Genomic DNA, 17298 nt, shown 5'->3' with positions numbered 1-17298 from the left:
TCAAAACAAGCCCAGAGGAAACTGTAGTACAGAGTTTTTCTATTATCTTATCATCGTCTGTAAGTGATAAAGGTTAAAAACACTGTCTGATGACAGACGGGGCTACGACTCGTGGTAAGCGCGGAGTAATGTACGAAATTGTTGAATCATTATGTTGGACACCTGAAGCCAAGATTACATTATATGTTAATTACATTTCAGGTAAAAAAAAGTTTGTAAATGATAAACGTTGCTCACAATTGTTCTGAAGACACAGATTAGACCAGTCATCACAAGAGCGTTACCTGGAGCTTATGTACTCTGGGCTCTTGTTATGAATGGGACTCGCTCCCAGCTGGGTGCCCCCTGCATACCTCATCATGGAGAGAAGAAGATCAATGCTATTAATCTCCTAACTGCAAACACCTTTAGCAGACTATTAGGCTGGTGAAAACTCACTGATGCTTATAAAATATAATCTGATGGTCAGATTTCCTTTATAATCGGTTTCTCTAAAACTTTTGGTTGCAACTTTATAAGTACTTTATTAAAGATTAAATGATGTTCCAAAGATTAAAAGATGATGCATTTATAAAGTTTTATTAAGAGGAGTTTGCCAAAAATTCACTTGCTTAACTTCTTGAGCTTTTCATACTTTAATTTTTTTTTTAAATTTTTAATGTTTTATTTGTGAGAGAGAGAGCGCGTGAGCAGGGGAGGGTCAGAGAGAGAGGGAGACACAGAATCTGAAGCAGGCTCCAGGCTCTGAGCTAGCCATCTGCACACAGCCCGACACGGGGCTTGAACCCATGAACCGCGAGATCATGACCTGAGCCGAAGTTGGGCACTTAACTGACTGAGCCACCCAGGCGCCCCTTTAATTTTTTTTAACATTTATTTTTGAGAGAGAAAAAACACAAGTGGGGGAGGGGCAGAGGGACACACACACACAAACACACACACACACACACAGAATCTGAGGCAGGCTCCAGGCTTTGAGGTGTCAGCGCAGAGCCAACATGGGGCCTGAACTCACGAACTGCAAGATCACGACCTGAGCTGAAGCTGGATGCTCAACCAACTGAGCCACACTGGCGCCCCTCATGCTTTAAAGATTTTAATGCTTGGAATATAGCTTTACTTCTTCATCTCGTTTGTTTTAATCAGACAATTATGCGATAAACCAATGTCATATATTTTAAGTAAGAAGGACTTATGGGGGGGGAGGGCGTCTGGGTGGCTCAGTCAGTTAAGTGTCCGACATTGGCTCAGGTCACAATCTCATGGTTTGTGGGTTCAAGCTCCGCATCGGGCTCTGTGCTGATGGCTAGCTCAGAGCCTGGAGCCCGCTTCAGATTCTGTGTCTCACTCTTTCTCTGACCCTCCCCTGTTCATGCTGTCTCTCTCTTTCAGAAATAAATAAAAAACATTAAAAAAACTAAAAGAAAAAAAGAATGACTTATAGGGAAATTTTAAAGCTAAATTAGGGAACTCAATTAAGGATGGGGAAATATATTAATAATAAAAAGCTTATATTTACTCTGAGAAATGCAAGACAAAATCTTTTTCTTACATGAGAAAAATCTTAAAATGCTATGATTGATTTAACATACTTATTAGATTAGGTTGAGTTGTGATTAATTTTTTTCTTTCCTCGAGTATTCCAACGACCACTTGATTCCTCGGCTAGGATTTTTCAATCTTTCTCATTTAGCACACTCATAAAAATTCCCAGGAACCAATGACTCCAGGCAACTGGAAGATGGTCCCTAAACTAGACCTGGGGGGCTTTCCATGAGCACGTGGGGCTCTGGGGCTGATCACAGGAGAAATCTGAAAAGCGAGTGACTGATGTTAGTAACCAGACCGATGTTTAACATGGGGACAAAAGTAACAGGGAGAGAAATCAAATGAAAAGAAAAATGTAAGTGAAGAACAGAAAAAATACTGAGGAGGCCAAGCAATATGAAGAGGGAGAAATATGCCAACAGAAGAAGAGAGAAGCAAAGAACAGAAGAAACAGAGAGAGGGAAAACAGAATAAAACACTTTTTCAGAGGGGAAAAAGGAAAGGCAAAGCAAATGAAGAAAGATGGCCACAGTAAAGAAAAGAGTCAGAGAAGACACACTTGCTGACAGAGAAACGGGGAAGGGAAAGAAAAGGAGGGGTGGAGTGAAGGGCGCCATGAGGTGGAAGGTGGGTGGTTCTTATTATCCCTGTCCCCCCCGCCCCCCAGGATGCAGACCCCTTCCCTCGTCCAGTCTAGAGCCATGTCAGAAACCAGGCAGTCCCTTCCTTCACTGATCCATGGGAAACTCCTACCAAAACCCAGTGAGGACTGGGGCTTCTCATGATCCCTGTCACCGATGCAGAAGGCAGAGTTGACAGCAGAAATAAGGCATGGCTACAAGGTCCTAATTAAGTTCCTTTCCGAAAGTAAATGCTTTGAAGGCCTTGAGTATTTTATTTTTTTGAGCTTATTTATTTTGAGAGAGAGGATCCCAAGCAGGCTCTGCGCTATCAGCACACAGCCTGACGCAGGGCTTGAACTCTCAGACCAAGAGATCACGACCTGAACCGAAATTGAGAGTCCCACACCTAACCCACTGAGCCAGGGTGCCCCTGAAGTCCTTAAGTATTAAGGGTCAGTTCAGCACATTCAAAATTTAATACTCAAAACATACAACCAAAATCCTTATCACAAAGTAGGGGGCAGATAGCAGGTGTCATAAGCCATCAAGATGCGCCCGTCTCTCAGATCTTTACCGCTCCCCATGGATAGGGAAAGCTTCGGGGTTCTCGGACACTCGTGTCAGAGGGAAAAGTGTAGCGTATCCTTACAATGAGCTATACCAGCTCCCGCAGAAGCTTGTGTGTGTGTGTGTGTGTGTGTGTCCGTCCGTGTGCGCACACCCACGTGTAAAAGAAAGAGGAAAGTTGGGGGCAGGGGAGAGGAGATGTAGGAAGAAAGGAAAAAAGCACAGAAATGAGATGGGGAGGCAAGAGAGTAGAGAGGGACGGAATATGGCAGCAGTGGCCAGTTGTACCCTCTGTCCAAACAATGTGCACTGTGGAGAGTCAAAAGAGCCCTTCATGGCACGATCACGTCACCCATGTCATAGCAGCAGGGCACCCCTCCCTCATCTAAGAGGACCTAACACCAGGTAAGGGTAGGGGGAACGGAGAGTGATGTTCCTGGTGTCCCTTAGTGAAAACCTCAGTCCTCCATTGCTCCACCCCCAACCCTGACACCCTGGTGACACGGATCCTACCTTTCATGTACAAAAAGCTGTGGAAGTAAGGCTGCGTGACACAGCTATACACGGAGTCCCGCCGGTAAGACAGTTCATCATCCGTATCAAACCGAGAATCAAAGTCCTCTTCGCTATCTTCAAACTGGACAAGGAGAAGAGAGCGAGCCAGTGGTGAGCAAAACAGAAAAAGCAACAAAAATGCCCAGCCTAGCCGTCGACTCACATTGAACAAACTAAAAACTGACCAAGAGGCGACATGTGGATTCAAACCGTTACCACACAGGGCAGTCCTCAAAAGAATGATAAAATACTGACTTTTAGGGTCGCAGGGCCCGCTGAATGAATACATGAAGTGCGACAGAGACTTCAACCCAACGGCTGTTCTAAAGACATTGCTGTTCAAGGGTATAATTTTAATCAAACCGTACATGAGCTAATTCCCTTCAAATTACTACGATAAAAATAACTTCAAGTCTTAGAAAATCAAGGGGGTATTTAATGCGCAGTCAATGGGAAAAATTAAAGTAAACTATAAATAGACTATAAATAGTTGGAAAGCCCCTGTGTTAAGCCGGAAACGGTCCTCCCTTACGACCGGAACAGGGCAGAACATTCCAGGAGGTGGACCCTACAGCTACCGTAAGGGCCGCTTCTCCAGGATGCCCTTGGCAATGCTAGCTCTAATTTCCGAGGGGGTCTTATTTCCCGACCTGTTGGGAAGCTAGGATAGACACAACTAAGGTTTCCATGGAAAATGCCAGTTTTCTTAGGCTCCGGGCAAAATGCAATTCCGGGCTCTGTGTTCAAACTGCAACATGCCCCTCAAAGTTCCATTTACTAACGCGACGGCTTTCGGCGAGAGAGCGGGGTTTGAGGGGCGTCTCGGAGAGCCTGACGCCGAAGCCTCGGCTCGTCCCTCCGGGAGGCGGGGCGCCCGGGGTGTGGGCGCGCAGCACTCACCGAGGACTGCGCCCCCTCCGAGCTGAAGCGGTAGGCCCCGGAGCTGTTGCAGGTGCCCACGGAGCACCGGTAGTCCGGTGACCACTGGCTGCCGTACGAGGTGGAGAAGGTGACGCTGCTGCCCGAGGTGACGGCGCCGTCCTCGTAGTCGTCTTGGTCGTAGTCGTAGTCGCCGTCCGGGGCGGGGAGGCCCCCGCCGTTCTGCGGCAAGCAGTAGGCGGGCTCCCCGGCGGAGGAGGCGCACTCCGACGGGGCGAGGGGCACCGTGCCGTCTGCGCTGGGGCTCGTGGGCACCACCGTGTCGTTCATGTAAGGGTCCTCCTCCGAGGACTCGTCGCTGGTGCGGATGCCGCTGGTGCGCTGGTCCGAGTGGCCGTGCTCGCTGGGGTTGGGCGAGTCCTTGAAGGCGTCGTCGTCCGCCTCGAAGCCTTCGTCCACCTCCTCTTCCGGGTAGGGCTGGCTGAAGTTGAAGCTGGGCTTCTCTGCGCACGCGCGCTCCGCGGCCTCCGCGGGCTCCCGCGAGAACTCGCTGCCCACCGACAGGGAGCGCTCGATGTTGCGCACGCACTCGTCAATCTCGTCGAAGTTGAGCGACTCCAGGAACTCCTGCGCCGCCCGGCACGCCTCGTCCTCCAGCCTCTGGAGCTCGCGGTCCCGCAGCTGCTGCAGCTTCTGCAGGGAGGCCTCGGTCAGGGACAGCTCCTGCCGCTCCTTCATGCGCTGCAGGTCCTCGATCTCCTTCTCCAGCCGGAGGATCTCCTCCACCTGCTTGTTTTCCTTCTGCTTCTCGAGGTCCTGGTGCAGCTCGGCCTCCGCCTGGACCTTCTGCGAGGCTTCGCGGTCTTGCTGCTTCCTGGCGGCTTCCTCCTGGGCAGAAGAGGGACCGGGTTAGCAAGGCTCACTGCGAGGGGTACAAGCATCGCTCTTCCTTCGCAATAAAGAACCGGGACGAGAAGTGGAGTTTATGGGCCGAGCCGTGTGCCCCCTCCTCCAAGCTGATGTGCCGAAGGCCTAATCTTCAGTACCTCAGAAGGCGCATTGGGAGACAGCGCTTTTATTTCTGAAGTTTATTTATTTTGAGAGAGAGGACGCACGTGTGTGTGCACAGGAGGGACAGAGAGGGAGAGGGGAGAGCGAATCCCAGGCAGGCTCTGTGCCGTCAGCCCGGAGCCCCACGTAGGACTTGATCTCACCAATAGCAAGATCATGACCGGAGCAGAAATCGAGTCAGTTGTTTAACTCACCGAGCCACCCAGGCGACCCTGGAGGAAGGGCTTTTAAAGAGGTGATTACGTTAGAAAAAGGCCCTGAGGCGGACTGTAACCTAGTCTGACCGGTGTCCTTGTAGGAAGAGGAGACTGGGACACACCGAGACGCCAGGGATGCATGCACACGAATGGGAGACGTCGGGGGGACACAGGGAGAAGGTGGCCATGTGCAAGCCAAGGAGAGAGGCCTCAGAAGACACCCAATCTGCTGCTATCTTTATCTTGGGCGTCTGGCCTTCACAGTCACGAGATAACCGTTTTTCTCGTTCAATCCATCTAGGCTGTGGCACTTTGTTATGGCAGCACTAGCAAACTGATATGGTGGTTATACTCAGTTGTAATGGGCTGCATCGTAGAGATCTCCTTTAAAATTCTTCTTGTATCTTTATACTTTATTTTAGCTTCAAATCCTTGATTCAGAGTGTTTGACGTGGGAAAGAAACGGGCAGACCAGATGCCACGAGGTCGTGGGCATTCTTTACCTGCTGGGCGCGGAGCTCAGCTTCTCTTCGGGCCCTCTCTCTTTCTCTAAAGAGAGTAAAAAAAAGACAGGAAGATAAACCAACGCAGAGAAAACATCCTAGAAGCACTTTTCAGAGCGAGCCAGCTTTTTAAAAAACATGCTTTGATAAAGACAACTTGAAAAGAATGAAGGATGGACCCTCTTCCTTTGGTACATTACTCATTCCGTGCACGGACAAGAATGCACAGAAGTCAGTCGTCCATGCTGCCAAGGAATTTTCTCCCCAAGCTGCCAAGAGAGTAATGTTTCAAATAGATGGTTCTGCAGCACCCACTGGGAATTCTTGCTGCGAGAAAGGATATTGACCTTAAAACTCAAAAGGCGCCCCTCCTGCTTCATCCAAGCAAAAAAGCTACCATACCTCTCCTCCTCCTCCCGTTTCCTCTGTTCCTCCTCCTCCCGTTTCCTCTTTTCTTCCTTCTCCCGTTTTTCCGCCAGCAGCTGTCTGTAAACTCTCCGAGCGATCTGACCTCGGAGTTGCTTCTGGAAAACGATGGCTGCTTTTTTCAGGTGCAAGAATCTCTTCCTCAGAAGGAATGCTCTGTAATTCTTCTGGATGATCACCACACAACAAAGGACCTTTTTGTATTGCTTTCTGAAAATGAGAACAGAGTGGCACAACGGAACCGTTGAGGTAACGAGGCTCCAAGCTCTTCAGGAGTTTATGTTAACGCTACAAGACAAAAGAACAGGGCCTATCTGGAAAGCCTCGTTTTAGAGACGGGAGCAAACAGGAGGCCCCTTTGGACAAAACAGAAGAAAAACAACACAATAATAACAAACAAAGCTAAAGCAAGAACCCTATCATTGTCTTGGCTAAACCCGTAACCCCTAATGCTGACTCTGAACAGTCCTGGCAGAAGTCGCGTTGTAAACAGGACCGAAAGAGATTTGATATGGTCTCCGGTTCTCATGATGGGGGGGTGGGGGTGAGGGGTAAAACGCCACAGCAGGATGGCTTTGTACTTCAGAAAATGTTGCGGCGTGGAGTTTCACGTGGTGCGCAGGTCCACAGAGATGGACAAAACTCAAGTGCACAAGACCAGAGGCCACCTCACTGGGTCAGCGCTGGAGGGTGGGGGCCTCTGTGGACGCGATGAGATGACAGCCAAGTTGAGACAACCAGGCTGCCTGCAAGGAACTGGGTAAACAATTTAAATATCTCAGCACGGTCCCTTCCTGTCATTGCTCTAACGAAGATACCAGGAGGCCCCTTTCCTGCTTTCCGTCCAGGTCAAGCCACCCGGGCATCTGGCATCGCTAGTTACGAGCACCAGCTTGAGACTCTCCATAGCGTGGTCTTAACCCCCATCCAGGTCTACTGTAAATGAAAGCAAATGACCCGGGCTACCCCGCTCGGGGACACACAGTACGGAAGCCCTCCTTTTGGTGCTAAATGGCTTCTCCCCTCTGTGCTTCTTACCGTGCCAGGTAGCCTAAGATGTGGGCCCGGATCACCATGGCCGCCCTCGTAACTTCCTCCTCCCGCCGCTTCTCCAGCTTCTGCTCCAGGGATTCTCGAAGGAAGACCTGCCCCAGGGAAAGTGACACATCAGAAGCAAAGAACACGGCTGGTAAAAGGAGATTCTCTCTCAGAGATCTCTTGGGGGAGGTAAGGTTTTCTTCTAAGTTTGCTCCAAACACATATCTGTGTGCTTCTCAAACTCCCCTCAGGGAAGGGCTGCTCTGTTTGGTCAACTTTCTCTCTGTCGTGTCCTAAGATGTTTGTAAAATAGAGGGGCGCCTGGGAGGCTTAGTCGGTTAAGCGTCCGACTTTCACTTAGGTCATGATCTTGCGGTTCGTGGGTTCGAGTCCCACGTCGGGCTCTGTGCTGACTGCCAGCTCAGAGTCTGGAGCCTATTTCAGAGTCTGTATCTCCCTCTCTCTCTGACCCTCCCCTGCTCACGCTGTCTCTCTCTCTCTCCTAGAAATAAAAAAAAAAGATGTTTGTAAAATAGAGTAAAAAAGTACATTACTAGAAAGAAAAAGCAAAGATTTAGAAAAGTCCCATTTTGGAGGGTTGTTATTACACTCGATAGTCATAACAGACCATGAAGTTGCCATCAAAGTTTATAATCACTTATCTCATCAAGGGACAAATACTCCATGGACTGGCACCAGTCATACATGAAGTGTAAGTCACAAGAAATCCAGAGAGACATGCTATGTTAACAAAAGAACAGAAGGGCACCTGGGTGGTTCGGTTGGTTAAGGTTCGACTTTGGCTCAGGTCATGATCTCATGGTTCATGGGTTTGAACCCCACGTTAGGCTCTGCACTGACAGTGCGGAGCCTGCTTGGGATTCTTGCTCCCTTTCTCTGCCCCTCCCCGACTATGTCTCCACTCTCTCAAAATAAATAAACTTAAAAAGAAAAAAAAAAAAAAAGGAAGGGGGGGGAAAAAATCCAAGAACTTTGCAAAATATTACCTTGCCCGCACATGGAAACTCTCTCTGCAGGACTATTGTGATCACAGTATCTTGGCCTCAAAACCAATTAATGCACCTCTAAAAAACTGACACTAAGGGGCGCCTGGGTGGCTCAGTCAGTTGAGCATCTGACACTTGATTTCGAGTCAGGTCATGATCTCTTGATTCATGGATTCGAGCCCTGCATCGGGCTCTGTGGTGACAGCGCAGAGCCTGCTTGGGGTTCTCTCTCCCTCTCTCTCTCTGTCCCTCCTCCACCCACTCTATCTCTCTCAAAAGAAATAAACTTAACAAATGAATAAATAGTTTTATTTAAAAAATGACATGATGAACGTAATTCTCAGAATGGAGTTTGAAGTTCGAATGGAACCGTCTCCACTCCATCTCAGCTTGGCCATCACAAGATTACCAGAATTGGAACTAAACAGATCGTCGCTATTGGCTGCCCTGTATCTCCGAACTGGCCACCTGAATCCTATGCTTCCAACATAACAGAAGTGTATCTAATTACTGGCACTGTATCAGAATTCCCACTATTTGGAAAGATGTGAAAATATTAAGACCCTTCCTCAAGGTAGCTTTTAATTTTATAATTTTGGAATTACTGCATGCGTAAGAAATTGTGAATCGTTCTCTAGAAAAACTAGGGCCACATTTTTATGCTCTTCTATTAAGAGCGTGGAAGCATTCTGGTGACAGTGGGCGGGAGCTAAATGACACTCTCTCTCACTGATGATGTTTTGATTTATGCTCTGGTGAGTCATTCTGGCCTATAATGATGCATTAGGTTTTCTTAATAGCACATTTTCCCATTCTCTCTGTTGTGTCTTTCGACATTTGGGCAAAAAAGCAAATAAAGATTCCTACCACCATCTGACTCACAGGCGCTTTACCCACTCCCGCCCTGGATTTCCGACCACTTGTAAAACTCTACCACAAATAACTCTCCTAGAAAAGTGTCTCATTGAGTCCTCTTCCTATAATTGCAATTATACACTCGGTTGATGCATAAACAGTCTATCTCTTTGGCCAAAAAAAAAAAATCTACAAGTATAAAGCTTATTAAAAAAATTTTTTTTAACATTTTTATTTTTGAGAGACAGTGCACGAGTGGAGGAGGGTCAGAGAGAGAGACAGACGCAGAATCTGAAGCAGGCTACAGGCTCCGAGCTGTCAGCACCAAGCCCAATGTGGGGCTCGAACCCAAGAACCATGAGATCACGACCTGCACAGAAGTCAGACGCTTAACTGATTGAGCCACCAAAGCACTCCAGCTTATTTTTTTAATAATAAAAAGTTTTCAGAAATATGAATCTGTTTATCAAAACTATGGATCAGAAGTTTTCATCAAGACTGGACTTTAAGTATTTTAACTTCTCTGAGACTATTTTCTCAATATTAAAGATCTTCCTGTAATGCTACTGTTTTGGTGCGCACTTGAAAGAAAGTCCAGTCTTGGGAAAGCATGGTAGTGGCAAAGCCATAATGAAACAAGTGTCAGTTCTAATGAGCAATATATTTATTCCATGAATAGAAAGTTTTATGAAGGAAAGAGTGTCTCACACCTTATCGGAAGTCTACAGAATGTGTTGGTTTCAATTACAATTGGAGGTATACCTGCTTTAGTGTTCTGTTTCATGCCCCTCAAAAAGAGCTCTCTGCTCTATTAAATTTACTTCCACATCTTTTTCTAAATGTTCTTTCAGTAACCCGAAGAGCAAACAAATAGAACAAAATACTTCCAAAGACCCAATTCAGCTTCATTAAGAACATCAACCCTGGGGCACCTGGGTGGCTCAGCGGGTTAAGCATCCCACTCCTGATTTTGGCTCAGGTCATGAACTCACAGCTCGTGGGATCAAGCTGCGTCGGGCTCTGGGCTGACAGTGTAGAGTCTGCTTGGGATTTTCTCTCTCTCTACCCCTCTCCTGCTTGTGCTCACGCTCTCTCTCAAAATAAATAAACATTAAAAATTTTATAAAAGAACATCCACTCTGAATTTCTGCAATGACACACAGAAAATCACATCAGTTTTCCTGGTGCAGTGGTAAACTGCGGTCACATCCCCACCTTCCTGGGATGCGGCCAAGATGGAGTCGGCATGACCCAGCTTCTGTGAACAGAGCTGCCGCCCTCGCCAGGTGCCATTGAGTGGCTTAGGAAAGAGCAGCGCCCACTCCAGGGACTGTTCTAATGAACTCAACTCGTATAAGAACAAGCTCATGTGGCTTTTTTTCATCCTTTTCCTAGTAGCTTGAGAGCCTAAGGATTATTCTAGTAAGAGGTCTATAAAAATACCTCTTGCAGGCTTTATTACCAAAGAATAAAGGGGAAAAGGTCTGGCAACATAGTACAGGCAGTCAGAAAAATGAAACGGGTCAGAATCACAAGGCAGCAGAGTCCAAACAAGGTCACCCTCTATTCAACCTCTTGGTGGGGACACACCTGGGAATCTCCCGCATGGGCTATTCCGGGGGGTGGGAGGGGGGGTGGTTCAGGCAGGACTCTCACCTATAGAACGAACACTTCCCCAGCCAATATGAATTCTTGCCTTCCAAGAACTAAATGCGTTTTACGTAAGCCAACTGATTCAGACCTGGCGCTATGTTTACTTTGCCGACTACAACACTGTCCACATTTCCCTCTGTCACGTAGGATGGAAACTTCTTTACCAGAAGATCCAGCTGTTCATTAGTTTCTAGGCTTTAAACACAAAGACCTTCTGGCAGCAACACCAACCAACACACATACTAGTGTATAATTAAGTCAAACACTGGCCGAGGTATTTAAAGCTATTTAGTGGACACAATTCAAGCGCTCTAACATTTACATTTACTTCCCAAGGTTTCTGTGAATGGTCAAGCTTCCATCCCACTCTACTTCCAATGTCTCACCAATTAAAATTGAACTCCTCTTGAAAGATTTCCTCATCACGGAGCACCTGGGTGGCTCAGTTGGTTAAGCATCCAACTTCAGCTCAGGTCATGATCTCGTAGTCTTTGAGTTCAAACTCCGTGTCAGGCTCTGTGCTGACAGCTCAGAGCCTGGAGCCTGCTTCGGATTCTGTGTCTCCCTCTTTCTCTCTCTGCTCCTCCACCACTCATGCTCTCTCTCAAAAATCAATGTTAAAAAAAGATTAAAAAAAAAAAAAAAGATGTCCTCATCTTGAATGCTTCCCTGAGCATTTCAGTCCACAGTGAGCTCTCTCCTGAACAAGTTGTGCCTTTATTCCTAAAGGATATGATACTATTGGACTTATCAGTTGTACAAGGATGTCTTCTCTCCCAGCAACACAGTAGTAACCTGAAGGGCAACTCCCATGTCATTATGTGTGTCCCCTGGGCTATGCCTGGTCCCAAGCCTTGCTTGGGCCTGATTTTCATAATGTAATTATAAGTGAACCTGGATTGGTTCTTGAGAGCTCAGAAAAGAGACTCAATATGTGAAGATATCATGATCTCTGCTGTTACTCCACTGTATAAAGCAGCAGTACAGGTGGAATACGGCAGTTGATTGAGAGCATAGTATCTTTTTGATTAAAAAAGTCAGCGCAGATGATATTGTACTCCCAAGAACTCCATTTGAACTGTCTTCTCTGGAAAGTTTCCCCTGGGTGACTAAATGGGTAATTTCCTCATTCCATCCCTCACAGTTTTTTTAGCACTGAACGGACGCTGACTGAGCTCCTATTATGTGAAGCATGAAGAAAAACAAACAATTAAGTCTACATTCTTGACTGGAGGACTGTAGAGAAGTCAACAGGCAATGCACGATGACAGGAGAGCACATTAAGTGTCATGATGGGACTGATGTAGAGAGGAGGGAGCTTGACTTGGTTTGGGGGTGTGTTTTTTGTGCGGGGCTCAACGGAGAATGTCAAAGTCCGTATCTAAGCTGAGACTAGAGAGAGGAGTTAGCTAAATGGGTGGGATGGAGCGGGCAGGGAGTAGAATTCCAGGTAGAGAGACCTAGAAACTTGTGAGGACACATCCTAAGGCAACCCCCAACGAGTTAGACCCCTGTTTAATCCTGCAAATGTGGGTGGCACCTGAGACTGCCTTCTAGCAAACAGAATACGGAAAAGGTGATGGGCGTCATTTCTGTGAAGGCATGAATTTATAAGACTCCCTCGGACGAGACTACAGCGAGATTCCCCTGCTGGCCTTGAAGAAGTGAGTTGCCATGTTGCAGGAGGGCGCTGGAGGGATCATGTGGTGACTGTTGGGGGCCTCTAGGAGCCGAGAGCAGCCCTGGGTGGGGGACAGTCGGCAAGAAAACAGGGACCTCAGTCCTCCAACTGCAAATAACTAGACTCTGGCACCACATGAACTTGGAAGAGGACCCTGAGCTCCAGAGGGGAAGGCAGCCCCGGCTGACACTCTGAATGCAGCTTGGGAGACGCCCACCAGGGACCTAGCTGAGCCCCGCCTCGACCCCCTCAACCCTGGACCCAAGACGCTCTGAGATAATGGACGTCATTCAAGTGACGGTGCTAGTGGTAGTTTGTTACATGGCAACAGATAATTAGTACAATACCTCTGCCTGCCAGCCCCACCCTAGGGTATATTTGGGTCTTAAAGCCCTGGCAAGGACGACGCCCCTCTAGAGTAGAAGTTATGTCTATTGTCTGCTTTCCCTTGCTGAGTGTCCCCAAATGATGCCTCCATACTTGTAACTGAGGTTATGGACTATCTGTCCCCTCTCCATCTCCCAACGTGATGGGATTTGGAGGGAGGACCCGTAGGAAGTAAGAAGGTTTGGATGATCTCGGGGGTGGGCCCCCATCATGGGATCAGCACCCCTGTAAGAAGAGAAGCCAGAGCTCTCTCCCTACCTGTGAGGACACAGGAGGAGTGCCCTCACCACAACCCGATCTCACGGTCACCTTGCTCTCAGACGTCCAGCCTCCAGAACTGTGGTAAGTAAACGTCTGTTCTAAGTAGGCGGTATTTTGTTACAGCAGCTTGAATGGACTAGGTCAATCATTCTCCTCTCTTACCCCCCACCTTTTTGAATGCTTATTTTGAGAGAGAGACAGAGAATGCAAGCAGGGGAGGGGCAGAGGGAGAGAGAGAAGGAACGAAGACTCCGAAACAGGTTCTGTGCTGAGAGCAGAGAGCCCGATGCGGGGCTCCAAGTCACCAACTGTGAGATCATGACCTGAGCCCAAGGTGGAAGTTTAATCAACTGAGCTACCAAGGTGCCCTGTCTTTTTTTAAACATAGAGACTTTTTTTGGCTAAATAGAAAATCATAAAGGGGCATCTGGGTGGTGGCTTAGTCAGTTTAGTGTCTGACCCTTGATTTCGACTTGGTTAATGATCTTGTGATTTGAGACCTGCATAGGGCTCTGCACTGTCCGCAGGGAGCCGGAGATTCTCTCTCCCTCTCTCTGCCCCTCGTTCACCTGCACTCTCAAAATTCAATGAACATTAAGGGGTGCCTGGGTGGCTCAGGTGGTTAAGTGTCTGACTTCGGCTCAGGTCACAATCTCACGGTTTGTGGCTTTGAGCCCCACATCAGGCTCTATGCTGACAGCTCAGAGCCTGGAGCCTGCTTTGGATTCTGTCTCCCCCTGTCTCTGCCTCTCCCCTGCTCATGCTGTTACTGTCTTCTCAAAAATAAACATAACAAAATAATAAATGAGCAAAAGATGTATAGGAGTAGAAACTTTAACATACTTTCCTGGTGCTGCACTGCCTCTCAGGGGTCAGGTCGATCAGATAGGACCACATGTTACCTTTGAGGACATGCAGACACTCAAAGGTCAAAGCCCCCAGCAGCCTGCCTTTCTGTGCCCTGCGTCACATTTCTGTCTTCCCCGTGTGACGGGCCAGCGAGCGGAGTGAGGAAACAGGAGTAGAAAGGAGATGGGGTTTCTGGCAGTTCCCAGATCCAGGGAAAACAGGTCACACGATTGATTTTATGGCTCATTTTTGTGGCTGAGGACCAATTGCCTGCCACTTGGCTCCTGTCTGGAATAAGGGGTCAAGGCCTCACATCAGCTACACCAGCGTGTTCAGAAAATGGACTTCCTTGGTTCTCTGGGCTGGATTTTTGTCAGCCTGATGGGGTTTCAGCCGGTCTCCCGCACAGCGGCTCCTGTGTGCAGGGCAGCGTTGGGCACTGGAATTACTGGCCATCGGAAGGGTCTGGGGGCTCCCTGCGCACGAGTCAGAGCCCAGCCCCTCATGGCACCGAACGCTCACCAGCCCAAACTGGCTGAGTGCCCGAGGGAAAACACGCACCTGCTCCCTCAGGAGCCGATGGTGCAGAAAACAGAGTTCCTGGAAAGCAAGGGCTTCAGAGGAAGTATTAACCATCCGGAGGACAGAGTAGGGGGCACGGCCGCGCATCTCCCNGGGACGTGCTCTCTCTGTGGCCTCACCTTGGTCTTGCCCAGCTGCCACTCGCTGTTGGAGGGGTCATGGAGCTGCAGCAGGGCCGTGCACCTCCCCCGGGTGTCCTCGGGCACTGCCGCGTTCCTCATCAGCACCTTGTACCTGCAACGGAGTGATGCCCGGCGTCACCATCCCACCTCCCTTCCCGGTCCCTCAGAGAAGAAAGAGGTTCTGGTCAGCCCCTCCTTCCTTGCCTTTTGTAAAAGTCCTGAAAGGGTCTTCGGATCGCATACCCGGCTTTCCGGATCCTCACCGTCTCCAGCATCCCCGAGTACCGCAGCTGGTTTAGCACAACCGCCTGGTCAAACTGGTCTGGCATCTGAAACATGGGACACAGGACGAGCTGCCCAGGCCACCCCACCGTTTCTCACACACACACGTGCGGGCGCGCGCGTGAGCGCACACTGACCCTACACAAAAATACAGATTCAAAAGTGAACCCCATCCCAGGTACCCGTCACCTGGCTTCAACAGCCACCACCGTGTCCATCCTGCCTGCCCGTCCACGAGCCCTGACTCCCTGCCTTTAAATTTTTTGAAGTCCCCGACTTCACATCCTGTCGTTGGTAAATAGGATTAATACCATTTCTTAATATAACCACAACATCATCGTATCTTAATAGAAACCAATAATTCCCGGGGATTAATATCCACATTCAAATCTCTGTTTCAGTGATCATAAAACATATCATCGTTTTGAATCCGGTTTTTCAAAGAACCTTCACTATCATCCAGATGTGACTTTATTTACTTTTTGAACTTCACTTTCAAGGCACTGAAAGGGACTTTTTTTTGCCAGAGACTATAGTGACCCCAGGAGGGTGGGGTGGGCGAGGTTGGGTGGGGAGTGCGTATAAAGAGAGTGCCGACAGTGGACAAAAGAGACAAAAATAGAAAAGAATTTTAATTTTCTCAGTATCTAGTCAAATACTCCATTTGTTGAGAGTTCGACACCATGGTCACTAAGTAAATTAATCCCAGAAAATACAAACCAAAGACAAAAATCAGACCAAGACTTAATGTTCTGAAATGTATTCTCTTATCCACTCAAGTTACCAAACAAACTGGCAGTGGGGACGGGACAATAGTCTTTCAGTGTAAAGCCTGAAAGTAGGCCATTTCCCACTGAAGGCTTTCGTAGCAGTGATTGGGTTTTCAATCTAAACAGCTACTCCCTTTAATTAATTTGTATGTTGTTATCCTACACAACTGTGAATAAAGTGACTGGAGACCAGGGCCAGAGATATAAGGACACTGTTACAACATCCAAGAAGGGGGGAAAAAAAAGGAAAAGAAAAGTGGCTTAAATTTGTGGTCTTATAAAGCCAGCCATTAACACAAATTTAGGTTTCAAGCCATATTATCCTGTACGCTTCCCAAACTAGCAAAGAATCAATGTGAAGAATGTTCCGCGAATCTCCCCTACAGCTTTGATGGAACAGCACACCGTATCTCCAGCGGGCTGACTTCTCTTATATTTAATTTAATTTCTTCCACAAACAATGTGGTCAGCTGGTCTTTACTCAGCAGTATTCTAGCCGAGTCCAGCCAGTAAGTTAGGGCAAACATCCAAAAAATTGTGGCTCACTGGTTTTTAGCCTTCATTACTTAAATATTCTTAGAAAAGCAAGAAAAACATAAAAACAAAACTAAACTACCCTTGGTTACTCTTACATCTATGGTTATGTTAAAAAAAAATGGAGACAGGCAACGGATCTGGAAGTATTCGGTTAAAATGCTTCCGTTATATGTATTTGGGAATAGAATTTGAGCAGCTGCAATCCACAAAGATTAGCATAGAGCTAAAATTTAAAAAAAACGGAATAAAGCATCAGACGTAGCCAACTTTGCTAAATTCATAATCAAAGACACCTACTAATTTAATACTTAATCATTCGAAGCTCAAAAACCTTTCTCAATCCGTCTCAAGCTCTCCCCATTCCTGACCCGTACTGCTTTTCCTGGATTCTTCTCTTCCAATCCCCATTTAACAAAGTCCACACAATTCCTCAGTTTGGCACCGGTTCCTAGAACGTCCTAAAAAAAATATCACGAAAGTGACGCCCCGTCCAAAAAGTTCGGCCACACTCACCATCTTCAGCCTCTCCGAGGAACATTCCACCTTCAGCCTGGCTCTCGGGCCAAAATTCATATGGAAACCGACTGCCACACTGACCTTTCCGCCACAGCTAAAGACACTGAACAATAATGAACACCATTCCTGTGCTTTAAAAAGTGCTTGGTCGCCATGACAACCCCTTCCATTCTCGGCCTAATTAGTGTGGTGTGGTTGTAGGATTTCATAGAGCCCAGGGAGGGAGGGAGGGAGCCGCCAGCAGCAGCCACCCTTTCCAGGCTCCCAGTGCGATTGTGTTTCTGCCTCTTCCTCCCTCTTCCTCGAAATTTAACCAGGGAAGTGGGGGACCCGTAGGCAGATTGTCGCCACGGGCAACCCACACAGCCATCACAAGGAGGGGTAAAAGC

At 47.8% G+C, this 17298-nt stretch overlaps 1 protein-coding gene and 1 long non-coding RNA gene across 2 annotated transcripts in view; one reads left to right on the top strand and one right to left on the bottom strand.

Moving 5' to 3' along the window:
• MYO10 (myosin X) overlaps nucleotides 1-17298 on the bottom strand; it is a 236355-nt gene that overhangs the window by 33648 nt on the left and 185409 nt on the right. The window contains exons 20-26 of the mRNA XM_077772062.1: nucleotides 15009-15133; nucleotides 14802-14916; nucleotides 7408-7514; nucleotides 6346-6579; nucleotides 5944-5989; nucleotides 4194-5060; nucleotides 3252-3375 (exon numbers count right to left, since the gene is read on the bottom strand). Of these exons, the coding sequence (XP_077628188.1) occupies nucleotides 3252-3375; nucleotides 4194-5060; nucleotides 5944-5989; nucleotides 6346-6579; nucleotides 7408-7514; nucleotides 14802-14916; nucleotides 15009-15133 (1618 nt within the window). The remainder of the gene's footprint in view (nucleotides 1-3251; nucleotides 3376-4193; nucleotides 5061-5943; nucleotides 5990-6345; nucleotides 6580-7407; nucleotides 7515-14801; nucleotides 14917-15008; nucleotides 15134-17298) is intronic.
• On the top strand, nucleotides 4200-9248 carry LOC144238281 (uncharacterized). The gene is made up of 3 exons (XR_013337059.1): nucleotides 4200-4320; nucleotides 7416-7596; nucleotides 8759-9248. It is a non-coding gene; the product is annotated as an uncharacterized LOC144238281 (long non-coding RNA).

The sequence above is a fragment of the Crocuta crocuta genome, unplaced genomic scaffold (genome assembly GCF_008692635.1).
Source record: "Crocuta crocuta isolate KB4526 unplaced genomic scaffold, BGI_CrCroc_1.0 scaffold51, whole genome shotgun sequence".
Taxonomy (NCBI): domain Eukaryota; kingdom Metazoa; phylum Chordata; class Mammalia; order Carnivora; family Hyaenidae; genus Crocuta; species Crocuta crocuta.
The sequence above is the reverse complement of the archived record's forward strand: the minus strand, read 5'-3'. Positions and strand labels throughout refer to the sequence as shown.